Source organism: Salvia hispanica, chromosome 3, assembly GCF_023119035.1.
Source record: "Salvia hispanica cultivar TCC Black 2014 chromosome 3, UniMelb_Shisp_WGS_1.0, whole genome shotgun sequence".
In the NCBI taxonomy this organism is placed as follows: Eukaryota; Viridiplantae; Streptophyta; class Magnoliopsida; order Lamiales; family Lamiaceae; genus Salvia; species Salvia hispanica.
The window spans coordinates 22,695,967-22,709,874 of record NC_062967.1 but is presented as its reverse complement, the minus strand read 5'-3'; the positions used below and the strand labels follow the sequence as shown (position 1 = coordinate 22,709,874).

The window sequence follows — 13,908 nt, the reverse complement described above, 5'->3', positions numbered from 1 at the left end:
CCATCCTTGCCCTTTTTTGTCACATTTCATTGCATTTTAAGATTGTCCTTGCTTTCGTGCTCCATTTCTTTACAATAAAACACCTATAAAGTGATTTATTAGGATGAGATGGATTGAGTAATAAGATTAGAAACAGAATCCTGAAGACTAGTTTTAAAGCATGAATGGATTACCTTGAATTTGCTGCTGATACTCTTCATACACGAATCATAGTTCTCATAGATCTAGAAAAATATCTGGAACCAGAACACATCTACTCAATTAGTATTCCGTAACTAAATAACAACATAAACTATTATTGAAGTTTGATTCATTTACTGACAAAAAAAACAACTTCTAGATTAGAAATGCTTCATATATAGTTACAAAAACAACTTGGAATGCCTGTTACAAAAACAGCTTCTAAATTAGAAATGCTTTCATGAGGTGTTACAAAAACAACTTGTCATCAGAAGAAAGAAAAGGGGAAATAGGAAAAGCATATTGACTGTTTTTCGTTGTGAACACCGATTTTAAGACTTGTCGCAAAATATACGAATTTGGCTTTAATATTTGGTTTTGTATAAAATTTTCCCCAAAATCCACGAACAGTATATTTTCACAAATCCCAAATCATAACTAGATGTACCCATATGGAAAATCAAGAAAGTTGTTTGGACTTTGGGTTTGCAAGAAAATCCAAAATAAGTAAAGTTTATTTATATTGAGATGAATTCCATGTAATTAAATTTAAAAAGAAGAATAAATTTTTTGTATTTTGAGACAATTAACCTACGAAAAAATGTCATGAGCCTCTAATATTCTCATTCAAGAGTAGTAGTATGTATGTATGTGGGTTTCACTCATTTAACATGATGAAATTCAAAAACTAATTTAAAAAAAAAAAAAAAGAGAGAGAGACTTACATTCTGAGTCTGTCTTTACCCAATTATTTGGATTACTTGTCTCTCCCTTTTCCTCCTCGTTTGTAATCCGATTTCCATCCAAGTATTTCTGTGTTTGAGGATTCTTCTTCCTCCGTATCACAGTCTTCAAGATCTGTTACAAATAAAGCTCAAAATCAATCCCAAAATACACTTAGGAGGTGTTGAAGAAACCATGCAGCAATTACAAAATGAACCTTTTCCATTCTTGATCTATCCAAATCAGCATCAAGAAATGGATCTCTCAATATAGGAGGTGGCGCGAATCCACCCCCACAAACAAAAGCCTTCCTAAGAAGAAACAATATCGACTTTTTGTATATACTGCCTTTGCCCTTTCTGTCCTTTCCAATGCTATATGCTCTTTCAACAAGACCGGCTTCCATCTCTGCTACCAACTCATCATCATCATCTTCTCTGTGAACAGGAAAACTCTCGAGCATTTTCTCCATTGGAAGATCAAAACGTTCCGATTCCCCAGAGGAATTCGAAGCATGCTCGTTGAGTAGCGCCCTCAGCTCCCTCTCGCTTAATCCCTCTTCCAACTGATCATGATCGGCTGAGGTTTCGATGGTGTCTGAATCTTCTATTTTGTTTCCAAACGTGCCGATGGATAGCAAGGACGTAGGAGATTGTGATTGTGGCTCCGGCTTGATGGTGTTATCCTTGCCATGGATTTTGCTTTTCATCCAACTGAAAAACTGTACAAACTATTATCTGTTAGAATCTTTGTTAAGGAAATTTGTGCATCTATGTTGATGCAGAGTGTATACCTTCATTTCTGGACTCTTGATGTAGTATTGGGATTTTGATATTTGGTAACAGTATTTTAGTGTGGTTGTAGAGAAAGAGTAGTGTATGAAACTGTTAAGAGGAAGCCTGGTTTTTTTAGTTAAATAGTGGAGTAATACTACTTGGAGAGGTACAGATTCCAAAATAATTGTATTTCGGCAATTCAAGTAGGATTGACCTGAATCTCGTTGCACTAATCCGATTGACATCCAGCTACATCAAATGATATTCTAACATGGTGTATCAAAATATGCTATATTGTGAAGTACAATTTATCAAAAATTCAATAAAGTGCACTGGAAATCTGGTACAATATTGCTATTGAAATACTGAAAATCCAATATACCAAAATTGTTGATATAGTAACAATATGATATTTTTTCATACTGATATTTTTGATACCTACGATATACCTACGATACCTACCAAAATTGTTGACACTTTTGGTACGATATACGTACCTTCCCACCCTAGGCGGGATAGGAATGATCCCACCATCAGCCAATGAAATTCCATTAATGGCCCAATAACTCACGTTAGCTTCACCCTCGACCCACGGTAGCTTTACCTTCATCCCAACGCTTCTCGCTTCTATTGATTATTACCTGTGTCCATAAATATATGTCTTATTTTAACTCAAAAAAAGTTTTAAGAAATAGTTAAAGTTAGTGACCTACTCATATACTACATTAATTTTATAATAAAATGTGAGTGAGATTTGTTAGTAAATGTGTTGGTCATTTATAAAATAAATAAATAAAAGTAAATTGTGATATTTAATAATGCACATCCAAATATGATAATATAAGACATTTAGTGGTGGACAATTTTTTTATTGATAAATAATGTTTCAACAAAAATCCGAGCTTATTATTAATATCCTAATTTAGATCTCTCTATTTTGTTTTAGGGACACAGATGGTGCAATTATTTTACATATTTATAAACTTCATAAATTTCTAATTTGGTTGACACACAGTAGTTCTTTTTAATGTTCAATCAGAATTCAAATTTGTCGTCTTCGTTTTTAATTCCATTTTCATTTTCATTGAAACCTTTGCATTTTATCCGATAATATTAGAGCATTCCCAACGGTTTCCCTAAAACCTCCCTTATTTCTCTTTAACTCCTGCCACATCAGCGCCACATCAACACCATAATTTATCCCCAGTTTTTAGCCAACTGCTCCAATGATTTCTCCCTTATTTCTCCCTTATTTCTCCCTAACTCAACATTTCATTTTTACATCATCACTAATTTAATTGTTTTATTTTTGTATATAATAAAGCTAGCTAATTTAATTTATAAGACAAAACAAATAATAGTAATAAAGTTCGTTGTATTAAACACGGGTAAACATTACAACGACGAAAATCAATAAAAAAAAATAGTATAGGAATGGAAAAAAAAATTCAAAGTAAAAAAATTCAAGGGCGGTGGGCGCGGTTTAAATATAGATGGAGAGAGAGAAAATAAATGAAGAGAGAAAAGGGATGAGGATGGGGAGAGAATGAAGAGAAGGTGTGTATTTATAGGGGGGAAATTAAAAAAAAAAAAAAAACAAAAAATATCGAATTATCGCCCACAGTGGTCAGCGATAATTCGGCGATAATCCGGCGATAACACGGGAGGAAAAATTGCCGAATTATCGCCGACCTCTCCTATTGGTCGGCGATAGACGGCGAAAAAACGCCGACTTTTAGCCGGCACCATTGGGAGTGCTTGGACTGTGTAGAAAGCCGTTGACCAATAAATTGTGTGATGAACAAGGATGTGAAGCACACCATTACAAAAAAGCATGTCACTTAATTTTATACATCAATCGAAAAATTTCGATCCCAGAATTTTATTTTCTGGATTTGTCGTTTAGTCGTATGTAAGCTCACCAAATATTGGAGATGCCCTTACTATTATTATGTGATTATTATAATAGATTTGAACTTGGATCTCCATTCTAGTTTTATTAAGGCACGTTTGTTCCACGTGAACATGTCCATCCCTAGTCCCCCACATCACCTCATATACAAACAATCTTCACAGAGGGAGTACTATTTATTTAAATTAACATTGTTTGATCAAGTAGCTAGCCATGGCAGACGAGGAGAGGTCCCGTCCCCACGCGTCGGACAGCAAGAAAAACATAGGACTCCACCCTTCATCGTACCAATGAATCAACTCCTTAAACTCATCATCGGTCTTTGTTTATGTTTCTCGCATTTTGAGAACATTCATCTGAATATGTGAGACGAATAGTATTGCAGGGAAAGAGTGGGAATTCCCATTCAGCCTTGAAGCATATGTTTGCTTGGTTGGAGTTTCAATTTCACTATAATAAGTAATATGCTGTTATCGAATCCTAAATATAGTTGATTGGATGAGGCTCCACCAATCACCATTCACCCATGTCAACCTATTTTCAGTCTGCGGTCCAAATCAACATCCTCGTATCATGCACACAATTCCCATGCATGTTACTCTAATAGTAGTACTATACCTGCCTATATGAATGCCAAAGTCATTGTATTTATTTATGTGAGTTTTCCCACTCTTATTCTAATAAGGCAGGTTAGAAATATTAAAGCCCGGCCTCATCGCGAATAATTTGTTTATTTAAGATAGACGACTTATTCGGTTAAATGTCATTTTGGTCTATAACTTTTCCGAGTTATAAAAATTCAATTGTAATCCTATCAAATTATGGGTTTGTCAATCCATGAGTTCGGAATTGAATTCTTATCTTAATTATGTGGTCAAGTTCTTATAATATGACGTACTCACGTAAAATGTACTTTTCACAATAATATAGTAAATTTTCTCTCACATTAATATATGATTATATATATTTTTCTTTATTCACTTAACACATAAAATAATATTTTCTAAATTCTCATTTCATCCGATTATTATATCATCCTCTAAGTATGACATCTGCTTTATTTAATTATTCTTTTTTTTGGGCTCCAAAGTTTACAAGAGAGCAATGGCCCAAAAAATACTTATCTTGGGCTAACGATTGGGTAAAAGAATCATTTGTAAGGGTAATTTTAAAGATCTCTTAAAATTAAATAAAAGTTCAATTGGGGCTCTACTATGACCTTTTTTATTTAAGTTGTACGCAATATGACACAGTCGTACGAATCTTGTTTGGAAAAATATTGTTATAAAGCACGTTATACTAGAAAAATATTTTGTTGGAAACATTCCGCTAAAACTTTCATTTAGCGAGTATATTCCACCACTTTATTCAATGTGGGCGGAGATGTAGCGAGGAAACTATACTCGATATATATTTTGGCAGGAAAAACCAACCGAGTATACTAATAGTATCGTACGTTAATGTGCGATTGCAATGTTCATACCAAACTCCAGGTAGATTTAGTTGACACACTCAGATGCATTCAATCCCATCGATAAATAATTAATTTCTTATCGCTTATGCATTTTTATATTAGATTATGTAATGTTTTTATATAAACTATATGTTTTAGTACTATATATTTAAACGAAAGTCATTTTTTTAATACTCCTCTCATCACATAAAAATATGTGCACTTTTCATTTCCGTCTGTTCAATAAAAATATAAAAGTTATTTCTAACTCATTACCTATATAAATCAATTTATTAACATATATCAATATCAACGGCGGATGGAGGTGGGGTCGAATGGGGTCGGCCGACCCCAGCGCCGACTCCATCGACATTGGTATAAATTACCCTTCATCAACCTTCGACCCCACGACGTTCAAACCCCTGCCCTGTCGCCTACTCCCCGTCGTCATTCTTCACTTCTGATTTCTCCCATTCTCTGCAAAGAAAACCTCTCGCCACCAGCTTATTCTCTAATTTTACTTAAAACTTAAACGTAGGTTGTCTTACAAGTGGACCTTTATTAGGTTTATAACTTTACAGCCCAATATATCATGTTCTAAATATTATAGTAAAGGCCAAATTCGGTCCTGAACATATGGCTATTTTACGATTTTGGTCATAAATTTTATCTTTTGGATTTTTTGGTCCTGAACATACATCTTTTGGATTTTTTGGTCCTGAACATATGAATATTTTACGATTTTGGTCCTGGACTAACTTTTCCGTTAAAAACTAACGGTCAACGGGTGTAATCACAATTTTGACCAAATTAGACTTTTAATTCTGATTTTTTACTCCTTAATTAATTCCCTAATTATTTTAATAAATATTTATTTAAACTTCCTAATTACTGTATTTTAATAAATATTCATTTAAATTTTAGAAAATATGAAAAAATAAAAAGAAATAGAATTGCTCTTCTTCTCCGAAAGAGCAATTCTATTTTTTTTTTAATATTATTTATTTCTGATTTTAAATAAATATTTATTAAAATAATTAAGGAATTAATTAGGGAGTAATGATTCATAATTAAAAGTCTAATTTGGTCAAAATTTGGATTAAACCCGTTGACCGTTAGTTTTTAACGAAAATGTTGATGGAGGACCAAAATGATCAAATTTCCATATGTTCAGGACCAAAAACGTAAAATGACCATATGTTTAGGACCAATTTTGGTCTTTACTCTAAATATTTTTCCAATTCCAAACAAATTCAAGCAGAATAAAAATTTGACTACGGCAGTAATTTTGAAGTAACCAATTCTTGCTTACCATTAGTAGAAAGAACGTTATTTTTTCTGATTTTATCGTAATAATCAAAATTTTAAATTTTTTTAAGTTTCTTTTATTAGCTGATTCTGTTTACCCTAATGTAAATAGATATCATAACTATCCTTGTATTTTACTACAGACTTAAATGATTTGTTTTAAATCTAGTAATGTATTGATTTTGTTACTCTACTTCTAGGTTAATGGAAAAAAAATCGGAAAAACCCTCGTGTTTCTATCAATTCTTCTAGTGTTGAACCAAACCCATAACAACGGAAAAATCATGGAGTAGTTGATAACAATTCTGACGAGATTGAAATTGATAAAAGAAAAATTAAGGTTGATCCTAGATTACGAGATTCTATTGATAGTTTTTATGTGAACATTCAAGATCATATTCATGGAGAATAAGTAGTCAAAGGTTCTTGTCAATCAAAAAACCATGATTTTCCAAAATAACCAACTAGAAACTCAAAAGATATGAGAAGTTTTAGGATATTTGGTATAAAAAGACTATATTTTACTTGAATATAGTATGGAAAAAGATGTTTCATATTGCTTTCGGTATTTTCTTTTCAAGAGCGATTGTTTATATTTTTATATATTTTGTTAAAAATAATTATTTAAATATTATATTGTTTGTTTAGTTCAATCCACGGTTATAAATTCCTGAATCCGCCATTGATCAATAAGCTCCGTTCATACAACTCATTAAACACTAATATTGTAGGTCTATACTTACATTGTTTTAACCACCCTTTAGGGAGTAGTATTATTTAGTACCAAGTGATAAAAGGGAGAGCAAAATAGGCGTAAGATCCATTAATAGTCGGTATAAAAATGGCAAAAAGAATGTGAAATGACTATTAGACATTGAAATGCATGTTTCCTAAATTTGACTTATTTAACACAAAATTTTCAATCCATAACTCCCCTGCACGATTCATCCACTAATGAGGATTTGCAGTAATTAAATTTCTCAATTAAATCAAGCTAATAATCTTCTCAGTCGTCGCAGTTCTAAATCAATAATTATAATCTTAATTCATTAAATCCCGTCGCATCTCATTCGAACAAATCTGTCTCCGTCCTCCGCCGTCTCTCCGCCAGCTGTACTTGCCGTTCAATCTCCCTAGCGGCGATGCACATTTCTTCTCCTGAACCAGACGCGATAACTAAGTTCGTGTGCATCTTGTATGACTGCTACGAGATCCACGGCTTTTGATTCCCGGTAAACATTGCTAATCAGTGCCCTTCAGTTTCTAATTTTTATTGTTCCAACTCTGTTCTCCGATGCATATTTCTCTCCACTGTTAAGATTTTCTCTACCGTTTGATAAACTGTGTACTTATTATTTACAGTTTTGGTTTGTGATGTGAAATTGGATTGAGCTGATAGTAGTCATTCTGGCATCTTATGATTTCAAGCACTCGAGATCAACTGTTGTTAGGTTATCAATTTGTCAATTAATACGAGTTTGATTGTTAATCTCGGAGATAAAAAGGCCGGTGAAACTCGAATTGAGCTACAAATTGAGTAAACTGAACCCTGTCATACCAATAAACACGCGGTTCTTAGTCTAAAATTTGGCATTAATCGGTTCTGTTGTAGCACGCCACACTAGCATGACCTTTTTCCCCATCATTCATTAGTCATGACTTCATCTGTTTGCTACATACAATTGTTGCTGAGAAGTAATTTTCCCACTAGAAGTGCATTTCATTTTTTATTTTTTTTTTTTTTTTTAAGTGCATTTCATTTTTTGCAATGCCTATTTTGATTTCGCCAGGTTTATATATTTTGGAACCTTGAAGCTAAGAATAGTTGCTGGTGGGACTTAACACTTCCTGTGATAATTTTTTGGTTTACAGATACTATTATTTGGGTAGATGCGATTTGATGATTCGGTGAATCTGTTTTCTTAGAGCTGCTTTTAAGGATGAAAGGAGGCCTTCAAGCACTCAAGATCTCACAGGTCTCCCTCATCCTCATCGGTTTAGTCTGCACGACTGTGCTTGTATTGGCATGGACAAAGACGTCATTTCTCGAGGCTTTCATTCCATCTCCCAGTCGCATCCTGCCACTAGATTTGGGTATGCCTCTAGCAAGACATACAACAACTTTTGTGTTTTCTTCTATAATTTGAGTCAGTATAAGATTTCAGAAGGAAAAACTGAAGTGAATTGCAATTTTTAATGCAAATGAAATATTTCAATTGAGGGAAAAAGAACTTGCATAATTGCATTCCACCATTCGTCTTGTGCTCCATGTAGACACTGCTAGAGTTGGAAGTTTGTTTATGTGCTCCAAGTGACTAATTCCATATTTAAAATTTGAAACTAGATCTCTATATTTCTAATCTTTTTTATAGGCATTATACAGTGAGTTTATGCTTCTTTTTGTTATTTTAAATGGTTATGGTGATCCTTTTTGTCGATTTTTATTCATTGTAAATTTCAGTATCAGAAGGATCTTAAAACAATTGCAGTAGTGATGATTACTTTTGAATAATATGCTGAACTTATATTTTTTACTATTTTTTTAATTCCCCTTGACTGCTATAGATGAAGCAGCTCCAGGACAAACTTTCAAGGGTAACAACATTTCAGCACAAACAAGGACGGAACAAGTTGAATCATTTGCTTCGTCTAGTGGGATAGAACTAAAAGGCGAGGGAGAAAATATTGATAATAGTAAAAGTACCAATGAGGAAGGTCTGGTATAGTCTTTCATCTGGTTCTGTTATTACAGTAATGAACATTATTAACATGGACTACTAGAAAGGAGATTGTAGTTGCATTAATTCTTTCAACATCTTTGCTGTTATGTTCTCTATTTGTAGCATCCAGCATAAGTAGCTAATTCATGGGGTCGTGTGTGCTTCTTTCTCATCATTGTAATCTTTTTCCTCTAATTGTTATATAGAATATGAAATCAACATGGATTCTTCCTGCTCATGCACTTTTTTGTTGGTATCTGTAAATATGGAGGCTCTTATTCACAAATATGTCATACAAGCACTTGTTTCTGTTTACATTGTGTTTGCTGAATGTTTAAATGGTTTTATTAAGATTTTGAGGACTCTTCTATACTCTAAAATATTTTAGTTTTTCCATTCAATAATGCTGTCTTTCTGGGCTTAAGTATCCTATATATGTTATTTGTGCGCAGAAAATCCTGGCAGTGTTAAAAGTTGGGGGTCAGATGAATCATCCGAAGGAAAAGATAAATCCTTACAAGTAGAGACTGTTGTGAAAAACTCATCAGCTTCTGAGTCATCTGTCAGAACAGAGGAAAATGGAACCTTATCATCTGTTAATAAAAACAAAGGTAACATCCAAATAGCATGAGTTTCCTCAGGATTCTCTTTTCTGCATTGTGATCATTAAACTTTAGCTCTTAATACCTTTATCTGCAGAGAGTCATCCTAGTGTTCCTGAAGGAACAGAATCTGAAGAACCATCAGGAGGAAAAAATAAATCCAAAGAATCAAAGATTGTGCCAGAGAACTCTCCTTCTCTGGAGTCATTTGTCAAAGGGGAGCCAACAGAAAACTTGTCAGCTACTATTGGAAATAAAGGTAAAATTCAAGAAAATATATCTCCTCAAGCTTGTCTATTTTGGGGGCTGCAATAGACACCGTAACTGAAACAGTTTCACTTAATACCATTTCTTGAACTGCCCCTGGGTTCTACATTCAACTGGTTCGTTGTGCTTGCTCCCTTGACCTGTAAATTGTACTAATAATTTAACTTCAAATTTCATATGCTGGATGAGTATCTCATGTCACGACATAAGAACCATTTTTGTGTTTGCTAACCCCATCTTCTATATTTAGGTTGCAATTATGCCAAAGGTAAATGGCTCATTGATGATAATCGTCCATTGTATTCTGGATTTGGATGTAAGCAGTGGTTGTCATCTATGTGGGCTTGTCGCCTGACACAGCGCATGGATTTTGAATATGAAAAGCTTCGTTGGCAACCCCAAGATTGCAAAATGCAAGATTTTGCACCACGTAAGTTCCTGGAAAGGTAATTATGAGCTCCTGAAAAAACTCAGTTGTTTGTGTGCTGAAAGTACTGGAGTCTGCTTGTTAGAATTTGCTTCTCTTGGGCTCTTTCATCTCTAACTCATTAGTCAGTCGCAATATTCGTGAGGCATGAGAACTTCTGAAAAAAAAATTGAATTTGCACATGTCAGCACTGCAGCTCTGTTCGTCTCATCTGCTTAGCTAGAAACATTGGGTGCTTTACATTTGTCTCTAAATACAGCATTGATATGCATTTCCAGCGTCAATCTCTCTGATGATTTTTCATCAAATGTCTGCAGATGTCATTCTGCACAAAATCGAATATTTCTTTTCATGTTTCAATGCCATAGCATTGTGTAAGTTCTAGCACTTCTCTTGCTTGCAGGATGCAGGATAAAACTTTGGCTTTCATAGGGGATTCACTGGGTCGACAACAATTTCAATCTCTCATGTGCATGGTAACAGGTGGGAAAGAAAGATCTGATGTGCAAGATGTGGGGCGTGAGTATGGTCTTGTTAAGGGTCGTCATGCTATAAGACCAGATGGATGGGCTTATCGGTTCCCTATCACTAACACAACCATCCTTTACTATTGGTCAGCCAGTCTTTGTGATTTGGAACCTATTGAAGGGTCGAACCCGGTCAATTTTGCCATGCACTTGGATCGACCCCCTGCATTTTTGCAGCGCTATCTTCACAAATTTGATGTACTTGTTCTGAATACAGGCCACCACTGGAACAGGGGAAAAGTTAATGCAAATAGATGGATCATGTACGTTAATGGCGTCCCTAACACTAATAGGAAGACTTTAGATATTGGGGGTGCCAAAAACTTGACCATCCACAGTATTGTGAAATGGGTTGATGCACAGCTCCCATTGTTTCCAGGTTTGAAAGCATTTCTACGCACTCTATCACCCAGGCACTTTTTCAACGGGGAATGGAACACTGGAGGTACATGTGACAACACAACACCTCTTTCCGGTGGCAAAGAAGCTTTAAAAGATGATTCTAGTGATTCTGTTGCTGCACATGCGGTGAGGGGAACGAATGTGAAGCTTCTAGACATTACTGCTTTGTCCGAGTTGAGAGATGAGGGCCATATATCCCGGTACAGCATTAAAGCCACACCTGGAGTGCAGGATTGCTTGCACTGGTGCCTACCCGGTATTCCTGATACATGGAATGAAATATTGTTTGCACAGATCTAACATACGAACCCAATGAGAGAAGATGAGCTGCAATCGGTAAAAATGATGGACGTGGTCAAGTCGGAGCTGCCCATGAGATTATAGGCTCGAATCAACTTTGAAGAAAAAATAGCTATGCAATATTTATAGAATGATTCTTCTCCTCTCATTTACCCATTTAAGAGTTAGTAAAGTGTAGCGAAGTATTTTGATAGGATTACTCATTACTATTCATATTTTGACAGGCAGTGACAAAAATGAAAAGGTATAATGTTAACATGAGGGAGGGATTGTGTTGTTTGTGTTAGAGATGTGTCCAGAGACGATGAGTTGGGTATTTCAACTGTTAGGCTTTGTGTTTTTTAAGTAAATTTTTTATTTTCTGGTGATCCTTATAACTTGTGAAAAATGGATACACTCTATTGTTAATACACCCAAAAAAAATGTCAGTTCACCCTGCTATATCATCAATGCCCACAATACTACCTACTGCATACATCTCTAATTAATTTGCATTAATCTCTATCTTCACTTTAAATATTTATAAAATTAAAATTCAAAACAAAATAATTAATGAAATTATTTCAATATAATTAAAAATCCCACAGATTACAAATTCATAAAAAAAAAACTGTTTAATTGGTTTGGTTAGGTCGTTGTTTGATATCGGATCTATCTTTTTAAAGAGATAATTCATGGGGGAATATGGTATATGAAATGAGAGTGAAATAGTGTTTTATTTATAAGTTAAAAATTAAAATATTAAAAGATGAGTATTTAAAATTCAATTTTTTCATTAGGTCCAACTCCTCCCCAAGTTCCTGAACAAGCAGAAGCAGGGCATGCGACTCCAATTGTTGTGGTGTGTAATTACTAGTGTTGGTAGTCACTAATTTCGTCAAATAAAAGTCCCTTATTGAAAGGGTTAGGTGGGGGGCTCATGTACTTTTTCTCTAGCCTTTCCTGCCTTCACTAACGAGCATGGATTGCCTCACCACTTGTCGAAGATTGGCCCATGAGGCATGCTTGGTGCATTTGGAGCTTGAGCTCGATTCAACACCACCCGTCCACTTGTGGATGTAACGGACCTTCTCCCAGGTTGGGACAAACTTGTAGGTAGATTTTGAGAACATCGCTACTGCATCGCTTATCCTTGTTGTTTAAGATGCGACAAAACTTCTGAATGTATTTATGGTAGGGAGCTCCATCGGGCTTGATGGCGTCACGATTGTCGTGCTTGTCCAACGCCACATCCTCCTCACTTAGGCGGGCCGTCGCCAAGCCGGTGGTTCCTAGAGTCCCCATCTAGTATGTCGGGACATCCAGTACTTAAGAGATAAAATTGGCTCCAAGAATGGTTGCATCCATCAGAAATTTTTTCAACAAAATGTGGGTTAAAAATTTAGTAAGAAAATTGGATGAGTTTTTTTGTGTGAACAAAATAATGAGATGAATAGGGCATTTTTATGTGATTATAGAATGTATTCAGGGATCAAAAATATACGTACAAATTTAAAAGTATTTTGGTAAAAAATGGATATATATCCATTTAAAAGTATTTTAATTATAATTGAGCGAGAGGGCTTCACGCAGCAACCCCATTGGTCCATGTGGGAGGGGGAGGCAGGGAATGGCAGAACAAACCGCCCCTGTCATCCTACAGTGTGAGTCAGCCGGGAGGGAACGTTTGAAATGTGTTCCCCCCATTCAGTTCCGTAGGCATAGAACGCGAGGCTTGCGTTGCGGATGCTCTTACCATAAGATTACATCCTAGTTGGTGTAATATTTGGTTCACGATATGTAGCCCTTAGAGCATCCACAATGCATTTATGGAGGATGGGCCGCGACGGGGGAGGGGAGCAGCGCCCGTCGTGCTACGTTGCGGGGAGGCAGCGAAGGAGGGTGATGCTGATCCATATATACCACAAAGTTGGAGGTATATATTTATCAAGACTGGGAGGATGCTGCATTTCGAGATGTCATATCTTGTCGTACTACCATGCGCGAAGAATAAGTTCATGGTTTGCCTCCAAATTGAAGTGATCTAAGAGCACTCCCAATGCACTCGGCGATAAATCCGGCGTTTTTTCGCCGATTATCGCCGAGAAATCGCCGGCAATGGGGAGGAATCGGCGATAATCCGGCGTTAATTCTCCCGAATTAACGCCGGCTCCCGAAAATTCGCCGGTTTATCGCCGACCACTGTGGGCGATAATCCGGCGATAAAAATAGTTTTTTTTTTTTTTTTTTTTTTTTTTTTTTTTTTTTAATTTACACCCCAATAAATACACACCTTCTCTTCATTCTCTCCCCATCCTCATCATCGAGTCAC

General features: G+C 35.5%; 2 protein-coding genes across 5 annotated transcripts; one reads left to right on the top strand and one right to left on the bottom strand.

Annotated features, from left to right (window-relative positions):
* Nucleotides 1-216: 216 nt before the first annotated feature.
* On the bottom strand, nucleotides 217-2,289 carry LOC125209614 (protein DEEPER ROOTING 1-like). The gene is made up of 4 exons (XM_048109204.1): nucleotides 2,177-2,289; nucleotides 1,121-1,616; nucleotides 906-1,038; nucleotides 217-236 (listed from the first exon to the last, which is right to left on the bottom strand). The coding sequence occupies exons 1-4, from the start codon at nucleotides 2,287-2,289 to the stop codon at nucleotides 217-219; spliced, it is 762 nt and encodes a 253-aa protein (XP_047965161.1).
* Nucleotides 2,290-7,313: 5,024 nt separating this feature from the next.
* LOC125216300 (protein trichome birefringence-like 14) lies at nucleotides 7,314-11,967 on the top strand. 4 transcript variants are annotated; one of them, XM_048117980.1, is made up of 7 exons: nucleotides 7,314-7,584; nucleotides 8,225-8,446; nucleotides 8,927-9,067; nucleotides 9,525-9,683; nucleotides 9,772-9,933; nucleotides 10,192-10,387; nucleotides 10,772-11,967. In XM_048117980.1, the coding sequence occupies exons 2-7, from the start codon at nucleotides 8,293-8,295 to the stop codon at nucleotides 11,595-11,597; spliced, it is 1,638 nt and encodes a 545-aa protein (XP_047973937.1). In that variant the 5' UTR covers nucleotides 7,314-7,584; nucleotides 8,225-8,292; the 3' UTR covers nucleotides 11,598-11,967. The 4 variants fall into 4 exon arrangements, with proteins under 4 accessions (XP_047973937.1, XP_047973938.1, XP_047973936.1 ...); XM_048117979.1 differs by having other exon boundaries at nucleotides 7,316-7,584; nucleotides 8,279-8,446; nucleotides 8,918-9,067; XM_048117978.1 differs by having other exon boundaries at nucleotides 7,316-7,584; nucleotides 8,918-9,067.
* Nucleotides 11,968-13,908: the final 1,941 nt, after the last annotated feature.

Coding starts and splice junctions, on each gene's coding strand:
- LOC125209614 (XM_048109204.1), bottom strand. CDS start 2,289: ATGAAGGTAAAGCTACCGTGGGTCGAGGGTGAAGCTAACGTGAGTTAT. Junction 1,617..2,176: donor ATCCCGCCTAGGGTGGGAAG/GTACGTATATCG, acceptor ACAGTTTTTCAG/TTGGATGAAAAGCAAAATCC. Junction 1,039..1,120: donor ATAGATCAAGAATGGAAAAG/GTTCATTTTGTA, acceptor TATTTGTAACAG/ATCTTGAAGACTGTGATACG.
- LOC125216300 (XM_048117979.1), top strand. CDS start 8,293: ATGAAAGGAGGCCTTCAAGCACTCAAGATCTCACAGGTCTCCCTCATC. Junction 8,447..8,917: donor CATCCTGCCACTAGATTTGG/GTATGCCTCTAG, acceptor TGACTGCTATAG/ATGAAGCAGCTCCAGGACAA. Junction 10,388..10,771: donor CCACGTAAGTTCCTGGAAAG/GTAATTATGAGC, acceptor TCTTGCTTGCAG/GATGCAGGATAAAACTTTGG.